Genomic DNA, 22,069 nt, shown 5'->3' on the forward strand with positions numbered 1-22,069 from the left:
CCGTTATGCTGACTGATGGGGTGGAAAACAAAAAAGAGATAAAGGTGGCAAAAAGTCATAATTCGTAACTCATTATAATAATTGAGCAAGCAAGGTAGCCAGAGGGAGGGTAGGCAGAAAGAAAGACAGGGAGAATGGTCGCTCAATATTACAATACGAATTATTATAATATAATTGTTGCTGAACCTCCTCCGGTAGCCATACTAAAGTCGTATTCCGAGCTCAAGAGAAGAAAGTCAATTCCAAATTCGGTTCCTCCTACTCCTCCTCCTCTTAGTCTTACTTCTTCTTCTTCTTCTTTGTGGGGAAGATCTAGATTTAAATCCTGGGGTTGGGGCACCAGTAGCGGCAGCAGCATTATGAGCACTAGTAATAATAAGGTGATTTGGGGCATGGAATCATCATCTGCCAACAACATTACCACAACCAATAATCTGCGGCATGTGGAGTCCATGGCCACAATGCCTTCTGGCGCTGGAAACATTCCCCACCTCAACGCCATCGTTTTGGGAGAAGCACTCGCTTTTGAAGAGAACGATCTCATCTTCCCCAGCGACGACTTTTCCAGCCAGGCTCATGTTCCCTCTCCCGGCAAGGTAACTACTGCAACGCTCTCTCTTTTCATTTCTCTCTGTTTGTTTGTTCGTTTTCTGTACATTCAACAACATCTAATCTTATTGATTTAACCAATACCATTATCAATTTATCATCATCGTCCTCATCAGTATCTGGAGATGTATAAGAGGTCCATCGAGGACCCCGCGGGGTTTTGGTCGGATATTGCTTCCAGCTTCTATTGGAAACAGAAATGGGGCCAACAAGTCTACTTGGAGAATCTCGATGTCAGGAAAGGCGATATCAGAATTGAGGTGATCTGCTGGTGGATTTCGTTTTCCCCCTTTGATTTCGTTTTCCTCTTCCTTTGACCACCATCTGTGTTTTGAGCAGTGGTTCAAGGGCGGTATCACCAACATCTGCTACAATTGCCTTGACTCAAATGTTGAAGCTGGACTTGGTGACAAAATTGCCTTATACTGGGAAGGCAATGAGCCTGGTGTTGATGCCACTTTAACGTACATCCAGCTTCTCCACAACGTTTGCCAGGTCTATCATTATTCCTTACATTTACATTATCACTCTCTTTCTCTCTCTCGCACACACTCCCACGCATGCATAAAACTCAATACAAAATTTAATCATTAAAAACAACTTGAATAGAAAACAAGAGATTGGGTCTTCATTCTGTCAGTTGCTAATCAATTATCTCATCTTCTCTCACCTCTACTGCTCGCAGCTTGCAAACTATTTGAAATATATTGGAGTTAAAAAGGGTGATGCTGTTGTGGTTTACTTACCAATGTTAATGGAACTTCCAATCACAATGCTTGCTTGTGCTCGCATTGGTGCAGTTCACTCGGTATTGCACCATGTTACTCTTTGCTTTCCAACATCCACAACTCTTTCTTTTTTCTAATTTTGCCTTTTCCATTCTTTCAGGTTGTCTTTGCTGGATTTTCCGCAGAATCTCTTGCTCAAAGAATTGTGGATTGCAAACCGAAAGTTGTAATCACTTGCAATGCTGTTAAAAGGGGTTCTAAGGTCATCCACCTCAAAGATATAGTTGATGCTGCCCTTATTGAATCATCCCAAAGTGGGGTTTCTATAGGTATGGAAATTTGCTAATTGCTATGTGATTTATGCACACATCTATCTAATTACTTCTGTCTCAGGATAGGATAAATTTAATTTTAGAGTTTCCTCATTATATTATTTATTGTCTCCCTTATGTTAGTTTTTCATTTTTTTCCAAAAAATGTATTTGGTAGTGGTATCCTGTTTCTTTTATTAAACCTTAACTTAGTTCGAGAAAAAAAATTGAACTTACTGAAAGTTAAGAAAATTGTTAGGATTCTATTGGGCATCCATTGAGAGGCAGGTTTGGATTTAAGATTGTCTGGATCTGACGTTATTTGCAAAAATCGTTTCCATAAGTACAGTAATCAACCATAACAGACAATCCTCTATATATATATTTTTTTCTAAGACCAAGGATTGATTTGCTTTTCTTTTTTAGTATAATGGATGTATGATTCCCTATATGAGCAGATGTATGCTTAACTTATGAAAATCAATTGGCTATGAAGAAGGAAAGTACCAAATGGAAAGAAGAAAGAGATGTATGGTGGCAGGTTAGTAGTAGTACTAGCACCTCTTTATACAGATTTCCATGAAAGAAAGAGTGCTTTTATCTGTAACATGCATGCTCTGTTGTGTATTCTTCCTATATTAGTGTTTCATCATATGCTTTTAAATGGCTTGAATGTTTGTTTTATGGACCGTTGTGACTGATGACTCATGATTATCTTCCAGGATGTCATACCTAAATATCCAACTACATGTGCAGTGGAGTGGGTTGATGCAGAAGATCCACTTTTTCTGCTCTATACTAGTGGGAGCACTGGGAAGCCGAAGGTATATATGTTCCATACTTTAATTCATCTTTCCCTTCTTTTTTTCTGGGCTTCTTCTAATATTAGTCTCTTTAGGGAGTTGTCCACACAACTGGAGGATATATGGTGTACACTGCAACAACATTTAAATATGCATTTGATTACAAGCCATCTGACATCTACTGGTATCCTTAAAAACACTGTGCTTATCATTAATGTTAATTTGATCTTCTCATGTTAAAGAAGCTGATTTATGCTGATTCCCCCCACTTTTTTTTGTTGTCACTAACATAGCTTTATCTCTGTTTTAGGTGTACAGCTGACTGTGGTTGGATCACTGGGCACAGCTATGTCACATATGGACCCCTGCTAAATGGAGCGTCTGCTGTCATATTTGAAGGGGTAATTGATAGATAGATTAATACACAGATTATTGTTTACATTAACGACAAAAACATAAAATAGATGTCAAAAGAAAATTATTCATCTGCATGCACATAGCCAAAATCTCTACTCTGGCATTTGGAAGCCTTTGGGCAAAAATGGAAAAGAAAAACGACTATACAAGAAAGAAGCTTGAAAGCTAGGTCTAAAGTTATGTTTTTTCTTTCCCAGTGGCATTATAGCCTACTGGTAGCTCTCCCCTTTAGCCAAAGGTTTTTGGTTGGACTTATAATATTGTTGGTAGTTGAACCTTAAAGGGTGGGGAGATTCTTCTGGTAAGAAGAGTAGCCCCTCTTGTATAGCCTAACTTTTGGACTCAAATTCCTGAAGAAGCAAAATATGAAACTGCAATTGGCTAGTTGTGAATATAACATTTAATTTACCTTATGGTGAGAATCATATATCACTGTCTATGATCTATATAAATTCTTAAATACTTATTTACATTATACTAGCATGAAATGAACTTTTTTAGTGTTAACTACATAATAACAGTTAGAACACCAACTAGTTGTATCTCAATATCTGGATAATGCCTGAGCATCTCATGTGTAAAAAGTGCTGCAGTGTATTGATTATGATGTAACTTTTAGTGCATACGCTTAGTATCATTTTTGCTGAATTGGATTTCCAATGTTGGCCTTTAATATAGTAGTTACTATTCCATGTATATATTGCAGGCTCCAAATTATCCTAATCCTGGACGCTGTTGGGATATTGTTGATAAATACCAAGTGACCATATTTTATACTGCCCCCACATTAGTGCGGTCCCTCATGCGTGATAGTGACGAGGCAAGATATTTAACCTGTCGTTACTTCCATTTATGTGGATGTGATATTTTTAATATATTGTTATTGATCAAGACAATTTTATAAGTTCGTGATGGCTGTTCACAGCTATGTAGAGTCCAAAAAGAACACATTACTCTATTTGTTTGTTCTAGGTTGATCACTTCCGAAACTTTATTTCAATCTAATGGTTTTTTTTCCCTTTACCTAAATCAGGCTGCAGTGAAGACTAAGAGAACTGAACATAGTTTTAATTGAAGTATAAAGCTTGTCTGCATTTTTTGGCCATAAGCTCCTCGTCATTTTCTCCCTGTTTCATTTGTATCCTTCTGTTTTGTCAATCCTCTATCTTACATATCTGGTTTACTTGGGTGGCCCTGCCGTTGGTGTTTCTTAATGAATTACCTATCAAGAAATTAGTCCTTCTGTATAATCTTCATTATTTACTATCTGCATTGCAAGAGTGTCCATTTTACATAGTAGTTGTATTCATACGTCTATGGTGGTCTTGTTGTCTAGATCAGGTTAAGATTCCACTTACATAATGTTTATTATATGTGTATTGAATTTCTACTTCATCTTTTTCATGCAGTATGTTACGCGATACTCGCGGAAATCCTTACGGGTCCTTGGAAGTGTAGGCGAGCCTATTAATCCAAGTGCATGGAGGTTCTCATTTCTTTTGTTGTCTGATCCAAAAGCTGCATTTTGTACTAAAAAAGAATTATTAACTCAGCCCTTTTTGGCACAGATGGTTTTTCAATCTGGTTGGAGATTCAAAATGTCCTATTTCTGACACTTGGTGGCAAACTGAAACTGGTGGCTTTATGGTATTCTAGTACTGTTCTTAAATGGTTTTTATCTCTTGTGCCATTAACTGGTGTTCAAGCAGAATGTAATTGTTGGCATCAGAATATTTCTCGAGATTTTACTTGTTAAACACTCCCCCACCCCCACATGTCCCAATAAATACCTGCATTCACCTGGACTTCCATCGGTCTGACGTTTTAACTTGAAATGATTCACCTTCTTTACCTGGCAGATAACTCCATTACCGGGTGCCTGGCCACAGAAGCCTGGTTCTGCTACTTTCCCTTTCTTTGGAGTTCAGGTCTTTTATTCTTTTTATGGATACTTATCATCATCTTCATACTGTTCTCTTTTTACACTTTTGAATCTGTAAGATCTACATCATATTAACTTTTTTCCTTGTAACTGCAGGCTGTCATAGTGGATGAGAAGGGTGTTGAGATTGAAGGGGAGTGCAGTGGTTATCTGTGTGTAAAAAGCTCATGGCCTGGAGCATTCCGAACTCTTTACGGTGATCATGAAAGATACGAAACTACTTACTTTAAACCTTTCCCTGGGTATTATTTTAGTGGTGATGGATGCAGCAGGTAAGTAATAGCGTCAATCTTCAATTTTGTCAGCATGAATGCTAATATGAGTTATGTATGACGCTTTTTTGTTTCCAAAACAAGATTTGAATTTTTTTTTTTTTGTGTTTATAATTTAGGATTTATTAGGAGTGTTTTTTATATTATGTGGGGGTGCAAGACATGCTAAGTTGTACACATCAATGCCTCAGGGACAAAGATGGATATCACTGGCTTACAGGACGGGTTGATGATGTTATCAATGTCAGGTATTTTTTGGATTCCATAAGCTTTGCCCATATAATTTTTTATGTTTTATGTGTATGAGTGAGCTAAATGTAGTAATAGGATTGTTAATGTGTAGATTTCTAAGGATTTTAAATTATGATATTCCCCTCCTTAACTTCCTCTACGCAAGTATCTTTGCATCTTCTTGTAATTTCGAAGACTGCAATTGATGTTTATTGCCTATGCTCAATAATAATACCATAATGCGTGCAGTGGACATCGTATTGGTACAGCAGAAGTGGAATCTGCTCTGGTATCACATCCCCAGTGTGCTGAAGCTGCTGTGGTTGGCGTTGAGCATGAGGTATGTGATGCAGAACCCAGGAAGAGAAAAGGGAAAATACTGAAGCGAACAGACTAAAAACAGCATATGCTTGTGGCTAGCATGTATGTCTGAACAAAATTGCTTTCTTGCTGTAGGTTAAAGGACAAGGTTTATATGCCTTTGTTACTCTTGTGGAGGGTGTACCTTACAGCGAAGAACTCCGGAAAAGCCTTATACTGAATGTCAGAAAGCAGGTATATATCTAGTTCTGCATTTAAGTTTACTGCATCTTGTTACTTGTGATGCTACGGCACTCCAGCTGGTATTAGGGCTACTTTGTACACTTGCATAGAATTCTTGAAGACTTATTCTTACCCCATAGTGCCATGCCATCATACCCCTGGATGGTATCAGGATTATGCAGATAAAAATAAATTTATTTTTAAAAAGGTGGTATTTTTCACAAATGATAATGATATCTTCTGAAACTATATTTGAATTGGCTGACATGTCGTTCAACCTGGAAACCTTGTAATGAATCGCACTTTCAGTCTTCTTGTTTGGATGTATCTTCCATATGCTATTGATGAGTAGCCACAAGTATGTAAAATTCTTATAAACATTTTTCAGATCGGAGCATTTGCAGCACCGGACAAAGTCCACTGGGCCCCTGGCCTTCCAAAAACAAGGAGTGGGAAGATAATGAGGAGGATTCTGAGGAAAATTGCTTCTAGACAGTTAGATGAGCTTGGTGACACCAGCACTCTTGCAGATCCAAATGTGGTCGATCAACTTATTGCTCTCGCAGATGTGTAGACTCTGGTTTGGACACGCACTCACCAAAAATGATCAATTGCATCAGATTAGGCAGTAGAAAAAAATGATGCACGAAGGTTCTGTTTCCCATAACTTCTTACAGCGTACTCAGCACATTATATGAATGTCCTCCTTTAACTAATGTTTCTTTAAACTACGGATTATGGACAGGCCACGTTTAGAATTGCTTATGTAGAAAGTATTTCTGTTTCTAGCAATGTATTTCTGCTTATAAGCGCCTTTGCTAGAAACGTTTTTAATAGAAGCACGTCAAGTGCTATAGTTTAGCTATGTTGTACTCTGCTGCACCTCGATGCCTGCGCAACATGAAGCACGATTGGGCTTTAATATAAACGGGGTCCGCGGACATGGTATGGCTCAGCACCAAGATGGCATGGGTGGGTAGTCTATGTCGGCTAGCTGCTCTTCTTCTATAAAAGCCAACACAAATTCTTTATAGAATTGGAATTTCGAGAAGTGAAACTTATTACGAAATAAGGATGAGCTATTGTAGAACAATGAAAGTTTATAAAGTTGAGATTTGAAAGGAATAAATTTGGTCAGAGATGGGTGAAAATGAAAATACGACATGAGTCGGATTTCCTGTCTGCAAAACTCTCTCCTCTATGCCCCTTTTTTTTGACACATGCCCTTCTCCTTTTTCTCTATATATTTTTTTTATAAGTTTATATACAAGCGATGTTGGATGTGGGAATTCGAACACACAAGGATGAATTCAGAATTTGAAAATATGGTGGGATAAATTTACCTTACATACAAACCTATTGAAAGATAGAAAACTTGACTGTACAAGTGAATTTCATTGATAACAAGAAGTTTCAAATTTCTAATTTAAAAAAATAATAAATAAACCTATGTAAATCTAGCAACATAAAAAAAATTAAAGTAGGAATTTTAAGGTCAATTATAGCAATTACACTTTTCCCTAAAAGGAAAAAAAAATTGAAAGCATTTATCCATTACAAAAGAAGAAAAAAAAAAAATTGAAACATTTTAGTCCATCTAGCCATTCAAGCCAACTTGAAAAATAAAAATGAAAAGAAGGTATTCAAGCCAAGATAAAAGATTTTCTATGAGGGAATGAAATGAGTGTTTTCTAAAAAGGGGCATGTGTCACATGTGTGAGGTTAGCTTATGTTTTTCTTTCTATAGACTTGTGGGGTTAGTTAACTAAAGAAAAAATAGAAGAGATTTTCTGCGGGTGGGATGGGGGTGTGTGCCCATGTGGGGTGTAAAAATTCAAGTCACCTAGACTATAGCCCAGGTTAATTTATGAAATTAATTAAAAAACTTAAATGCTAATTATTCATTAAATAAAGAAAAATTAAAACATAATTAATAATTAATATAATTAAATAAGGCTAAGATATTACTTAATTGTAAATATTAAACTAAACAAACTAATTTTGTATTAAAAAATAAAAAATAAATCCACAAAATAACTAAAAATAATTCAGTAATTTATGAAATTAGTAAAATATTTAAATACTAATTATTCACTAAAAAATAATAATTAAAACATAATTACTAATTAAAGTAATCGAAAAAGGCTACCATGTATTGCAATATAGCCGCCTTGCTATACATTTAAATATATAATATATATTCGAATGATCTAACAAAAGATTCATAGAAGGTACAAACCTTGATGGATGCATTTGCTGTAAATGCTTCAAATTCCACCAAATATGTAATTCCGCTTCACTCCTACAACAAAAGGTGCCATTTCCTCATATCTGCGTGTTATTTATGGGTAAAGAAACACAAATAAAATGTAAGGTCCATTTCCTAGAGAATTAATAATTAGTTTAGTTTGGGGGATTTTCAGATTTTGAATATCTGCAAAGAACATTAGCCAAGGAATTTCAGTTTGGGGGATTTCCAGGTGGAGTCTAGGTACGCAGATGGTTGGTAAATAATAAGTTCAGTTTGGGGGATTTTCATGCCCTCATCTATATATTTGTCATGGAACTTGCAGTCTCATAAATTGACATGCTTCCATACCTCAAAATGTAATCATAACATTATTCACGATTAAAAGAAAATGTTAATCTATATGAGCTCTCTGATAGAGATTTAGATATCAGAGAAATAATGATTTCAAATCACCATTCTTGTTTTTAGTGGTTCTCGTGTCGTGATCATATTTCTTTTTTCTTTAATAAAGCCTGTAAACTTAACTTCATTACTTCATTCACCATGAAAGTTTAAATTTATTTATTCTTTACTCCAAAACTCTCCCAAATAACATGAAATGTAAATGAGATCCTGCTTGATTAAATAACACTGATTTATTGACAAAAGCAAGCAAGTGGGCATGCACACAGTCACATATAAGCATGTACAGAAAAATTGAAGTAGGAATTTTAAGGTCAATTATAGCAATTACACTATAAACTTTTCCCAAAAAGGAAAAAAAATTGAAAGCATTTATCCGTTACAAAGAAGAAGAAAAAAACTGAACCATTTTAGTCCATCTAGCCATTCAAGCCAACTTGGAAAATAAAAATGAAAAGAAGGTATTCAAGGCAAGGTAAAGGATTTTCTTTGAGGGAATGAAATGAGTGTTTTCTGAAAGGGGGTATGTGTCACGTGTGAGGTTAGTTTATGTTTTTCTTTGTATCATACTTGTGGGGTTAGTTAACTAAAGAAAAAATATGAGATTTTCTGTAAGTGGGATTGAGGTGTGTGTGTCCTTGTGGGGTGTAAAAAATAAAGTCACCTAGGATGACTTTTAACTTTGCGCTATCAAAAATCAAGTCACCTAGGCTATAGCCGTGGTTAGCTTGGACATAGGATCATTCCTGCAAACACTCACAAGATCTTTAGTGTAGGGATTAATTCTCTTAACCACTTGAGTGATAAGCCCCTTGCAAAAAAGAAAAACCAGTGAGAAAACACGAAGAAGAGGGCGGAAAAAAAAAAAAAAAAACCCAAAGCTACAAGCCTCTCCTTTTTGCTCCACTCAAACTATTGTATAATCTATACACTGCTGGGAAGTCTTGATTTCTAAAGGGTAACTGCACATGTCTTTAAGAAAACTAATAAGAAAGAAAGAAGAAAGAAAACACAAAGAAGTTGTTGGTGAGATATCCTAGTCATATTAGGATATTTCTTTCTTATTCTATTAGGATTTTATTTATTTCCTTTTTGTATAGATATTATTAATTAGGTTTTTTCTTATTTCCTAGTATAACCCTACTAGGGTTTGTAACCTTGTATTATAAATACCTCTTTTCGGAGAATGAAATACATCTGAAAATATTCTACCCATATTGTTTGACTTGGCATCAGAGCCGACTTTCTGGTGACCTCTGTGTGTGTTGTGCCCACTCGTGTTCTACTACGTGCCCTAATTTCTTTTAGGGTTCTTGTGTCATGGGTGATGATTCCAAAATCGTGGTGAGTGCTAGTGCGTCTGCAACAAAGGAGGAACGTCCCTCGCGTGATTACTCTACCCCGATTACTTCTAACAAATTGGATGGCTCCAATTATGACTCTTGGTCTCGTGGTGCGCGCATTACAATTACTAGTCGTCGTATGACAAGTTGGATCAATGGGAAGAAGCCTGATTTGTCTTCAGATTCTACTGCCTATGCCGAATGGGAAGAAGATAATTGCCTGGTGCAGTTATGGCTTCTCAATTCCATGACTAAGCCAGTTCGTGCCTTGTTTAAACATGGTGCTACTGCTTACGATATATGGGAGGCTGCCCGAAAGGCCTATACTGTGACTCAGAATAGTTCTGTTCGTTTCAACTTCGACGGCAGTCTATCCTTACGTGTCAGAATGGTGAATCTGTCAAAGTGTTCTATGAAAAATTCCATGCTATCTGGTAGGAGATTGATTATCTGCGTCCACATGAATATAGTTGTCCCGATGATGGGGCTCGTCGTCTGAAAGAACTTGAAGTAGATCGAGTTCATGATTTTCATGGAGGACTTGAGCTATCATATGATGGTGTCCGTAGCCGTATCCTTACTCTTAGTCCTGTCCCACCCCCTCTAGAAGCCTATGCCATGGTTATGGAGGAAGACACCCGTCAGTCTGCTATGCTTGGAGGAGGTTCCATGGCCCTCAAAGTCGACCCAGCATGTCAAAGACCAGTCGCCCAGTACAACGCGAACGGTCGCCCTTCGTTTCAGAAAATTTTCTCCTTCTGCTGGGTCGCGTCCTGCTGGCTCTACCCCCAGCTTTCTTGACGGTCCTCCTAAATGCCGTCATTGTAATGGGAATCACTATTATAAGAAGTGCTTTAAGGAGCATGGTTACCCTGATTGGTTTGCTGATTACAAAGCTCGTATGTACGGTCCCAAGGCCGCCTGCGCTATGACTCAAGATGGGACCCGTCCTTCGGCCCCGTATGCAAATCTGTGCTTCCGATACCATGCCATGTATGGGCTCTAATACTTGGATAATTGACACTGGTGCTTCTAATCATATGACTTATGATGATAATATGTTTGATGAGTTGTCACGTAACCCTCGTGACCCCTATATTACTAGTGCTAATGGTTTACCTTCCCCAGTTACCGGTGAAGGTATCATCCACCTTACTCCTTCTTTACCTCTATCCCATGCCCTTTTGGTTTCAAATATTCGTTGCAATCTGCTGTCTGTTGGGCGTTTACTTGATACACTTAAAGCTTCTGCTACTTTATATTCTACCCATTGTTTTTTCCAGGATCTCAAGACTCATGAGAAGATTGGGCATGGTAAACGGATATGGGGATTGTATTACTTACAGTTACCGGTTGCAGCAGTTCATAGGTGTAATAACCCAAACCTTAATTAATATTTAATTATTAATTTATTAGATGGAAAGACAATTTTGCCCTTGGAATAATTTAGTACAGAAAAGTTGACTTTTTGACCGAGACAGAATTTGACAATTTCACACACACCGTTGCATAGAGCACAAAACGAGTCCATAGACACGTAGCGGGCTTGAATTGGAGATTTAACGAAGAAAAATACGGTCAAATACTCATAGGGGCAAAATGGTAATTTAAAAAGTCAGAATTTTAAACCCCAATTCTCCCTTTTCTACCTCAGTCTCTCTCTCTCTCTCTCTCTCCTCGCGATCTCTTCTTCCCCTGGTTAGAAAACCCCCCAGGCCAACCTCCATAACCACCCAGCCACAGCCACACCTCGCCTCGACCCTCCGGACCGGACCCAATTGCACTTGCTAGCTTCCGCCGTCAACCTCAGCCCACCCCAACGCTTGCCGCCGCCATGATCCAGTCGAAAAACCACGAAAATCGCTAGTTTTCGTTCGAAAATCGCTAGTTTTCGTTCGAAAATTCACGGCCGTCGATCTCCGTCATCCGGCCACCAAATCGGACGATCAAGGTATGGATCCTTACCTATTTTTCATGACTCAGCTGCTGGTTGGGTAGGATTGGAAAGATTTCTAGCCTAGGTAGATCAAATCACAATCCAAAGTTCGGCCGGTTTTGAGTTTGAAATTCCGGCCACTTCTGGTGAGTTTTTGGGGTATGTCCAAGAAAAAAAGTGGTTCCAAATAGGGTGTTTTACCTAGAGTAGGAGTTTGGGCTGGTGGTTTGAAGTTTTTCCGACCGCCATAAATTTATTAAGCCACCCACGCGCTGCCGGCTCGTGTGGCGGAGCTTGGGCAGTTTAGTGGAGACCACATTCAGTCCAAGAGTGATCCTCGTGTTGTCACGAACGTGTAGAAATTCACGGATCTCAATTCGGATACCGTTTGAGCCTCGAACGGATTTTGCATAGTATGCGATTTTCGGGTTCAATATAGTTGAGCCATTGGATCGTAATCATTTTCAGATAGGTTAATCTAGACAATTCCTGGATCGTTTAGGATTCGACGGATCGTGAATCAGAGTCCCGGGTACTCCGAAATCGCGAACCCTAGGGCTAGGGTTTTAGAAATCACTCAATTGTACGAGCGTGATCAATCTGACCGTCCAATCGAGATCAAACTCTCGAGACATGTGTCCTAGGTATATTGGAACTTCTAGAGGCTTTTGGATCATAATTTAGAGGTCGTGGACCCGCGGGGTCATGGGTTAACTTTTTGGGACTTTAGCGCTTTTTGAGTCCCGAGATACTTCTAAACTATTTCAAATGGAAGGAAAGCTTTTAGGGGCATAGGAACAACTCTAATTTGATGCACGCACTTCTAAGGGCCGGGGGTCAGGATTTTTAATTTAATACTATATTGAGTATTATTTTAATAGAATATTATGGTAATTGAATCAGGCACTCTGGCACCAGTTGACCCGCAAGAGGGACCTTCAAGAGGTCCAGCGAGCACGGACCAGCAATGAGTGGACTCTTTGTTTTTATAAATGAATTTAAGCAATTCAGTTACAATATTTGATCTTGAGTAAGTTTGATTCAAAGATTAGTGTTTTATAAGCTGTTATATGCTTTTAAATATTTTATTTTGAATGCTGCTGAGTGGAATATCCTTTAAGGATATAGGGAAAGAGAATTTTAGGTAAATATCAGATAAATAGTAGCAGAGTTCTAGATTTAACAGAAATTCATTTATTCATCAGATTTTTCATAAACTTTATATTTTCCTAAACCACCTTAGGTACCTAGATATACAGATGTTGCCTTCGGTAAATAAGTTGCCTTTAGATAAATTTGTTGCCTTTGGTAAAAATGTTGCCTTCGGATTTTATTGGTTGCCTTCGGTTTAGTCAACATGCTTGACAGTTGCCCCACGAGTTCTATGGTACCCGGACTCGTGTGGAGCGAGAAATGCGGATCAGGCTGACTACGGTCCCCTGAATCCTGCGAGTTGCGCTCGGATTGACCTTGTGTCACCGAGACCTGCGAGTACGTGTCACAATGGTGATGCGAGGAATTGACAAAAATAAGGGGTACACCTAGGTGGTAGTTTTAAACTATTTTCAATGCTTTTAAGAGATTAATGTTGACCATGAGTATGATTGACATATATATGTATAAATAGATGAATACATTGATTTCAGTACGTATATAATAAAGAGAATGATTTAGTTTTGTATAACTGTTTTTTTTTACAATGGCATTAGTATGTTCATATGTATTTTCTAAACTTTGTTTTTGGGTCCACTCACCTTTTCAATGTTTTGCTCCCCCAGGCAGTAGGCATGCACAGTGATCCACCACCGGGCTGTTTTCCACATTCCGCGCTTTCCTTTCTGATGTAGGACTTTTCTGTAAAAGAATTGACTCCTTTTGTAAATTCTTAGTAGTCGCTCTGATAACTTGCCATAGAATTAGAATTTAACTGTTGAAATGTATTTATATACGTATGCTGGCAGTTGGTTGTGTATATTTGCTTGTTTGACATGTGTAAATTTTGGGAATTGATCCACTTACAAGGGAGACTCTACCGAATTTTCAGTAGGAGTCAACCTTATTATTTTATCGTACTTTGCAAAGAAGGGCAATTAGGTCATTCATACCCGACACCCGCCAGGTGTCAGACACGCACAGGGTCCAGCTCGGATTCCAAAGTGGAATTTGCCTGTCAATAGGTGTGTCGCTAATAAAGTCTAGGGTGGCAGTGTCAAAGACAAGCAATAACTTTGGCTGTGGCATCGTCGCTTAGGACATCCGTTATTTGGTTATCTTAAGCATTTGTTTCCTTCATTATTTAGTTCGTGTGATGAGTCTAGCTTCAAATGTGAGACTTGTGTAATGGCTAAGAGCCACCGTACTGTTTTTCTCTTGAGTAATAATAAAGCTGCATTGCCTTCTAAGGTAGTACATTCTGATGTGTAGGGCCCTGCCCGTGTGACTTCTCATGGTTTCCGTTGGTTTGTCACATTCATTGATGACTGCACTCGCTTAACATGGGTATATTTGATGAAGTATAAACATGATGTTGCCTCTATTCTTCTTGTTTTCTGTGCTATGGTGTCTACTCAGTTTCATGCCAGTCTTAAAGTATTTCGAACTGATAACGGAGGTGAATATGTGAATCATACCTTAACCCAGTTCTTCTGTGATCAAGATATCATTCATCAAACTACCACTCCATTCACTCCTCAATATAATGGTGTGTCTGAACGTAAGAATCGTCAGTTACTTGAAGTTGCTCGCTCCCTTATGTTGGATATGTCTGTTCCCCACCATCTTTGGGGACATGGTGTTTTGGCCGCTGCCTATTTGATTAATTATACTCCTAGTCAAGTTTTGGATTTCAAGACTCCGCTTGATGTATTATGTGCCCATACTCCTTCGATTCCGGTCTCTAAGCTACCTCCGAAGGTGTTTGAGTGTGTTACTTATGTTCATGTCTACTCCCATCAACGGAGTAAACTTGACCCATGTGCTCTCCGCTGCCTCTTCATTGGCTATTCTACCACTCAGAAAGGTTACAAGTGCTACCACCCTCATTCATAGAAGGTACATGTTACTTTGGATGTCACATTTCATGAAGAAGTACCGTATTATGTCTCTTCCTCCTCTCTAATTCAAGGGGAGAAGGGGAGTGAATTGAAGAATTTCGGAATGAAAAATCTTAAATGTACAGAGGCATCTAAACGAATCTCTGACGGAGTGCCAACGACCGGTCGGTTAGAGAACGCGACAAGTCGACAAGCAATCTGTGAAAAACCGACCGGTCGCCCAGAAGGTGACGGCCGGTCGCCCAGTACGATGCATGATGACTGAGTGGAAACGACAATCTGTGCAAACCGACTGGTCGCCCAGAAGGTGACGATCGGTTGCCCAGTATAGTGGAAACGACAGTCAGTGCAAAACCGACCAATAGCCCAGAAGGTGACGACCGGTCGCCAGTTGAATTCCTTGATGAGATTTACCCTTTGCCAGTAGAATGTAACAGTGATATTGGTGGCTCCTGTGAAGATGAGATCGATATAAGACCCCCCTCTGCCCTGCCACTGTCCCAATCAACTCGTGATGATGATGAGGTACTTTCTAATAATGTGTCTACTTATCCATTATCCCTACGCACTACTCGTGGTAAACCTAAAGTGCAATATTCCCTTGATATACATGCCAAATCTAAATACCTCATTAACCATTATGTGTCGACTCATTGTCTGTCTAAGTTATATGCATAATATTTGTGTCAATTATCTAGTGTATGTGTGCCAACTAAGTTGCAGGATGCTCTATCAAACCTAAAATGGGTAGATGCAATGCATGTTGAGATGAAAGCCTTAAACAAGAATGCCACTTAGGAGCTAGTCCCTTTACCAAAAGGAAAAAAAGGCAGTTGGGTGCAGATAAGTGTTTACTCTGAAGCACAAAGCTGATGGTTCCATTGACCGTTACAAGGCAAGATTAGTAGCAAAAGGTTATACTCAGACCTATGAAGTGGATTACACAGAGACCTTTGCTCCAATAGCAAAGCTCAATACTGTACGCGTACTCTTGTCATTGGCTGCTAATCATGATTGGCCTCTGTTACAATTTGATTTCAAGGAAGAAATATACATGGATCCTTCGCCGGGTATCCCTGTAACCTCTAAGGAGGGCATGGTTTGCAAACTACGAAAATCCTTATATGGATTAAAGCAGTCTCCAAGATCTTGGTTTGGGAGGTTTGCTGCATCTATGAGGAACTCTGGGTATGTACAAAGCCATTCGGATCATACTTTGTTTCTGAAGCGTCGCAAAGGTAAATTGATAGCTTTAATAATTTATGTTGATGATATGATGGTAACAGGAGATGATCAGGCAGAAATATAGAGTCTTTAGAAATATCTGGCGTCCGAATTTGAGATGAAATCATTAGGTGACTTGAAGTACTTTCTCGGGATTGAAGTGGCCAGATCTAAGCATGATATTTTCTTGTCTCAAAGGAAGTATGTTTTGGATTTCTTGCAGAAATTGGAATGTTGGATTGTAAACCAATTGATACTCATTGTGAACAGAATCACAAGTTGGAATTATATCTTGATCAAGTTCCTACTGATAAGGAGCGCTATCAACGACTTGTAGGGAAACTAATTTATTTAGCTCATACACGTCCTGACATTGCTTATGCAGTAAGTGTGGTGAGTCAGTTTATGCACGCACATAATGAAGATCATATGAGAGTTGTGATGAGTATTTTGAGATATCTCAAAGTAACTCCTGGCAAGGGGTTGATGTTTTCCAAGTATGGTCATACAGATGTGGAAGGATACATAGATGCTGATTGGGCAGGTTTAGCTACTAATAGGCGTTCTATGTCTGGGTATTTTACGTTTGTTGTTGGTAATCTTGTTACTTGGAGAAGCAAGAAACAAAAGGTGGTGTCTCGATCTAGTGTTGAGGCTGAGTATCGTGGAATGGGCCATGGTGTATATGAGTTACTGTGGTTGAGGAGATTATTGAGAGATCTTGGCTTTGGGCCTAAGAAGCCTATGGATTTATATTGCGATAAAGGCTGCGATTACAATTGCTGATAACCCTGTACAACATGATCGTACAAAGCATATGGAGGTTGATCAAAATTTCATTAAAGAAAAGTTGGATGCGGAGATTGTTTCCTTCCCATTCATCAGTTCTGAGTATCAGTTAGCAGATGTCCTTACGAAGGCTGTTTCTACTAGTATCTTTCACAACTCGCTTGACAAGTTAGGCATGTGTGACGTTTTTGCTCCAACTTGAGGGGGAGTGTTGTTGGCAAGATATTCTAGTCATATTAGGAAATTTCTTTCTTATTATATTAGGATTTTATTTATTTCCTTTTTATATAGATATTATGTAATTAGATTTTTTCTTATGTCCTAGTATACCCTACTAAGATTTTAACTTTGTATTATAAATACCTCATTTCGGAGAATGAAATATATATGAAAATATTTTACTCATATTGTTTGACTGAAGTTACCGCAGCTTGAATGGACGGTGGACTAAAAAGAAGTTAAAAACCAAGAGGAAATATAGCCTGCCGCGGAATTATTTCACACATCATCATTGGTCAGACGAAACCGGGCTCGAAGAAGCCTCAAGCCTTTGTAATAGTCAAAGTGAGACCAAAAACTGAAAGCGAAAACCCTAGACGCCATAGAACTTTCGGTCGCTGTATTTAAAAAGGTTCGTTTTTATTACCGATTATCACCATAGCTTCTTTCACTGCTCGATTTCTCTATATTAAATGGTAGTTGATTGTGTTGTGGAGAGTTTCTTTTTCTCATAGTTGTCTTCAACTACGATTCGATTGCAGAGAGTTTATCAGTTCATCTTCTAAAATATGATTTTTTTGGAACATCTTTTACAATGCCATTAGGTCGTTATTGAAACAAAGTTAGATAGTTAGGTTGAGACGGAACTGTTGGGAGCAATATTTGGACAATGGTATTTCATGTCCTTTGGTCCAAAACAAGACCCAATATGTTTGATTTTAGAGGTTCCGTCCTACATTAATTTTTGTAGTTCACTCAAGTGGTAATTTCAGTTCATATTAAGAAACTTGGTTTTTTTAATTTTTAATATAGGATGTTTATGGAAGTTGGAGTATGGATAATTCATAATTTGAGTAAATATACATGGCTATAAAGGAATTGTAATTCTCATATTACTATAAGAATGATTTGTACAAGCTTTATATGAAATTACAATGATGAGCTGTCAAATACAGCTGTATAAGATTAGTTACAGATGGCTAACTAACTAACAAACTATTTACTGCCTTTAGCCCCCCTCAAGCTGAAGGGAGGAGAACGCACTGTGAGCTTGGTGCGAAGAAGAGAATGTCTGGCAGCAGATAAAGGTTTGGTAAAGATATCAGCAAGCTGATGTTCAGAGGAAACAAATTTAACAGACAAGAACCTTTGTTGAACCAATTCCCTTGTAAAATGATAATCAACCTCCACATGTTTAGTCCGGGCACTAAACACTGGAATGGAAGCAAGATGGATGGCAGATTGATTGTCACACCAGAGAAGTGGAAGAGAAGGCAACTGAAAACCAATGTCTTTGAATAACTTGGACAAATAGAGCAACTCAGTAGCAGTCATAGCCAGACCACGATACTCAGCTTCAGTAGAGCTGCGAGATACTGTCGGTTGCTTCTTAGCTGACCAGGAAATTAAGTTGGAACTAAGAAAGATACACCAGCCACTGGTAGACCTCCGATCAATAGGACAAGCAGCCCAATCAGCATCCGTGAAGGCTTGCAAACCAAGAGAACCCTTAGTAAACCAGACCCCCATGTCAATGGTGCCTTTAAGATAACGAAGAATTCGTTTAACAGCACCCAAGTGATTAGAACGAGGCTGATGCAAGTGCTGACAAACAAGATTAACAGCATAGGATAGGTCTGGTCTAGTCCATGTAAGATATTGAAGGGCACCCACAGTAGAGCGATAGAAAGTGACATCTTCAAGAATATCCCCAGAATTATCCAACTTGTAAGAACCAAGGGGAGTTGAACAAGAACTAGCCCCAAGAAAATCTGTCCTCTTGAGAAGATCACAGACATATTTCGTTTGAGAAAGAAACATACCTTGGGCAGATCGTGTGACCTCCAAGCCAAGTAAATAGTGTAAGGGACCAAGATCCTTAACTGGGAATTTTGCACGGAGATGAGAAATAAGAGAGGTACAATCTGTGTTGCAGTTTCCAGTGACCTAAATATCATCAACATAGACCAAGACAAGAACAAGAGAAGCACCACTTGACTTAATGAAAAGAGAAGAATCAGCCTGAGATGATCGAAACCCCAGAGAAACCAAGGCTTTGAACAATTCATCATACCATGCCCTAGGAGCCTGTTTTAAGCCATACAAGGATCTATGGAGCTGACAAACAAAATGAGGCCTGGTAGGATCGGCAAAACCAGGTGGCTGAGACATAAAAACATTTTCCTTCAAAAAACCATGAAGGAAAGCGTTACTCACATCCAATTGATTTAAGAACCAATCATACTGGACGGCCAAAGAAAGAAGAAGTCTGATCGTAGTAGGTTTAGCCACAGGGCTGAAAGTTTCATGAAAATCCAAGCCTTCCCGCTGATGATACCCCTTAGCAACCAAACGAGCCTTGAATTTGTCAACAGTACCATCAGGTTTAAACTTAGTTCGAAAAACCCACTTAGAACCAACTAAATTCTGATCTGGAGTTGGAGGGACTAGAGTCCAGGTTTTGGTTTGTTCCAAAGCAGCAAGTTCACTCTTCATGGCCTCAACCCACACTGAATGTTTAGCAGCCTGTTGATAGGTAGTGGGAGTGGGAGGAAGAAGAGCAGTAGAATGTAAAGAAGAAGGCAAGGGATGCTTAGTGGCCGTAAGAGCTTTAGGTTTAAAAATACCATCTTTGGAACGAGTGAGCATAGGATGAGTGTTTTGAACAGGGATAGAAGAAGAAGGAACAGATAATGAAGATGGAGAAGGGGGAGAAACAGATGGCACAAAAAAGGGAAGAGGGGAGGAGGATAAGGATGATAAAGGAGACTGGGAAGGAGAAGAAGTGACCACAGGAAAAGTGAGAGGAATGACAGGAAAATGTGAAGAAATGGAATCATAAGAGGAAGAAGAAACAGTAGCATGAAAAGGGAAAATAGATTCATGAAAAGTAACATGTCTAGATACATAAAGGCGATTTGTAACAGGATCAAGACAACGATACCCAGAATGAGTAAGACTATATCCCAGAAACACACAAGATAAACTCTTGGGATGTAATTTGGAGGGACTGTAGGGTTGTAACCAAGGAAAACATTGGCAACCAAAAATTTTAAGGGAACGATAATTGGGTTTGGAGTGAAATAGGAGTTCAAAAGGAGAGAGGCGAGATGAGGTAAAAGGTAGGCGGTTGATGAGGTAAAGGGCAGTGAGAAAGGCATCAACCCAAAACTGAAAAGGAACTTTAGAAGCAGCTAACAAAGTTCTAGCCAATTCAACTATGTGCCTGTGTTTTCGCTCTGCAGCACCATTCTGCTCGGGAGTGTGAGGGCAGCTTAATTGATGAACAATGCCCTCTTGATTAAGGAACTGCTGAAAACTAGAACTTAAGAATTCCCCACCAGAATCACTCCTGAGTATCTTGATTTTAGAGTCCAACAGGTTTTCCATTTTGGCCTTAAAAGTCTTGAAAATACCAAAAACATCGGATTTGTACTTCATGGGGTAAATCCAAGCATACTTGGTAAAATCATCCAAGAAAAGAACATAGTATTTATTTCCCGAAACAGAATGTACAGGACTAGGACCCCAGACATCACTATGTAACAATTCCAAAGGCTTGGAAGTCTTAGAGCCTGAACCATGAAATGGAAGTTTGGATGCCTTTCCTAGCCTACAAGCAAAACATAGTACATTTGTAGCAAAGGAACCAGAGAAAGGGAGGTTATTATGACTAATGACTTGCCTAAAAACAGAAGCATGAGGATGACCTAATCTCTGATGCCAAGCGAGCAAATCACATTTATTTACCATAAAGGAAGAAGCAGAGCAACTGGTCTTAGCAGCAACAGAGTCAACACCAGTAGTCAACTTGTACATACCCTCCTTAAGTGGACTGTGGTAAAGCATCTTCTGTGTAACTAGATCCTTAATGTCAAATTCAAAAGGATAGAGAGTTAGAGAACATTGATTATCCTTTAAGAACTTCTGAACCGATAGTAAATTCTGAGTTATATGAGGAACATGTAAAATATTCCGAAGAGAAAAATCAGCAGAAGGAGTGGTAATAATAGAAGAACCAATATGCGATATAGGTAAGCAGTTACCATCTCCAACTTGCAAAGAATCAGAACCCGAGTAAGGAACAGAATTTTGAAGATGACTGTTATCAGCAGTAACATGAGCGGTAGCCCCAGTGTCCATGATCCAAGAGGTAGAAAGAGGTTGGGACTGTGGATTGACATAATAGCCTGAGTACTGAGTCGAGAACTGTGAAGAGGAAGTTGGATTGAGAAGACGACCTAGCTTTCTGCAAGTTGCAGCGCCATGTCCACGCTTGTTACAGAATTGACAAACGATAACTCCATGAGAGGAGTGGGAAGCATCAGAAGAAAATGGAGAAGAATGTGAGCTGGATGAAGAGCTGCCATGAGAAAACGAAGGCGGTGCACGAGAGGAGGATCCAAAAGTAGAATTTTGCTGCCAAGAAACATGAGGTGTTGGAAGCAATCCACGAGAGCCCGAATTCATAGGACGAGACTGAAATTGGGCCTGAAATTGAGGTTGACCAAAGGAGGATTGGCCTTGACCAGGACCTCTGTGCTTAGAATGTACATGAGATCCACGACCTCTGTGGTTTGGAAAAGCAGCAAAAGCATGAAACGGTTCATGAGTGACTGGCAGAGAAGAACGAGTCTTGCGATGTAGGATCGCAGCTTCACGACCAAGCAGGAAACCATGAAGCTCATCAGAAGACACTAGGTCACTTCGAGTTTCAATAGAGGTCACAAAAGAATCATACTCCTCAGGAAGACCAGCCAGGATGTAAGCAACAAGATCAGAATCAGTAAGAGGTTGGCCAGCCGCTCCCAAGCCAGCAGCAATTTCCTTCATCTGCTGCAAGTATGTGACCATAGACAGATCACCTTTGGTGAGGGTTTGAAGACGCGAGCGCAATTGATGAATGCTAGCACGAGAAACTCCGGCGAAGCGTTTCTCAAGAAGTTCCCAAAGAGCACGCGAGCTCTCAATGCCCACAGTATGAGAGAGAAGATCA

The 22,069-nt window shown here is 39.1% G+C and overlaps 2 protein-coding genes and 1 non-coding gene across 3 annotated transcripts; 1 reads left to right on the top strand and 2 right to left on the bottom strand.

Annotated features, from left to right (window-relative positions):
- Positions 1-30: 30 nt before the first annotated feature.
- LOC117612465 (acetyl-coenzyme A synthetase, chloroplastic/glyoxysomal) lies at positions 31-7,045 on the top strand. Its single transcript, XM_034341148.1, has 18 exons — positions 31-596; positions 726-869; positions 949-1,104; positions 1,295-1,417; positions 1,498-1,666; positions 2,107-2,189; positions 2,371-2,472; positions 2,547-2,635; positions 2,762-2,852; positions 3,575-3,688; positions 4,278-4,354; positions 4,437-4,515; positions 4,728-4,796; positions 4,907-5,082; positions 5,274-5,330; positions 5,563-5,653; positions 5,770-5,868; positions 6,245-7,045. The coding sequence occupies exons 1-18, from the start codon at positions 135-137 to the stop codon at positions 6,428-6,430; spliced, it is 2,367 nt and encodes a 788-aa protein (XP_034197039.1). The 5' UTR covers positions 31-134; the 3' UTR covers positions 6,431-7,045.
- An 11,024-nt stretch (positions 7,046-18,069) lies between these two features.
- LOC117612459 (uncharacterized mitochondrial protein AtMg00810-like) lies at positions 18,070-18,894 on the bottom strand. The gene has a single exon (XM_034341143.1). It carries the CDS (start codon positions 18,892-18,894, stop codon positions 18,070-18,072), a length of 825 nt encoding a protein of 274 aa, XP_034197034.1.
- Positions 18,895-21,728: 2,834 nt separating this feature from the next.
- Positions 21,729-21,867, bottom strand: LOC117612480. The gene has a single exon (XR_004583409.1). It is a non-coding gene; the product is annotated as a small nucleolar RNA Z247 (small nucleolar RNA).
- Positions 21,868-22,069: the final 202 nt, after the last annotated feature.

This window comes from Prunus dulcis, unplaced genomic scaffold (assembly GCF_902201215.1).
Source record: "Prunus dulcis unplaced genomic scaffold, ALMONDv2, whole genome shotgun sequence".
In the NCBI taxonomy this organism is placed as follows: Eukaryota; Viridiplantae; Streptophyta; class Magnoliopsida; order Rosales; family Rosaceae; genus Prunus; species Prunus dulcis.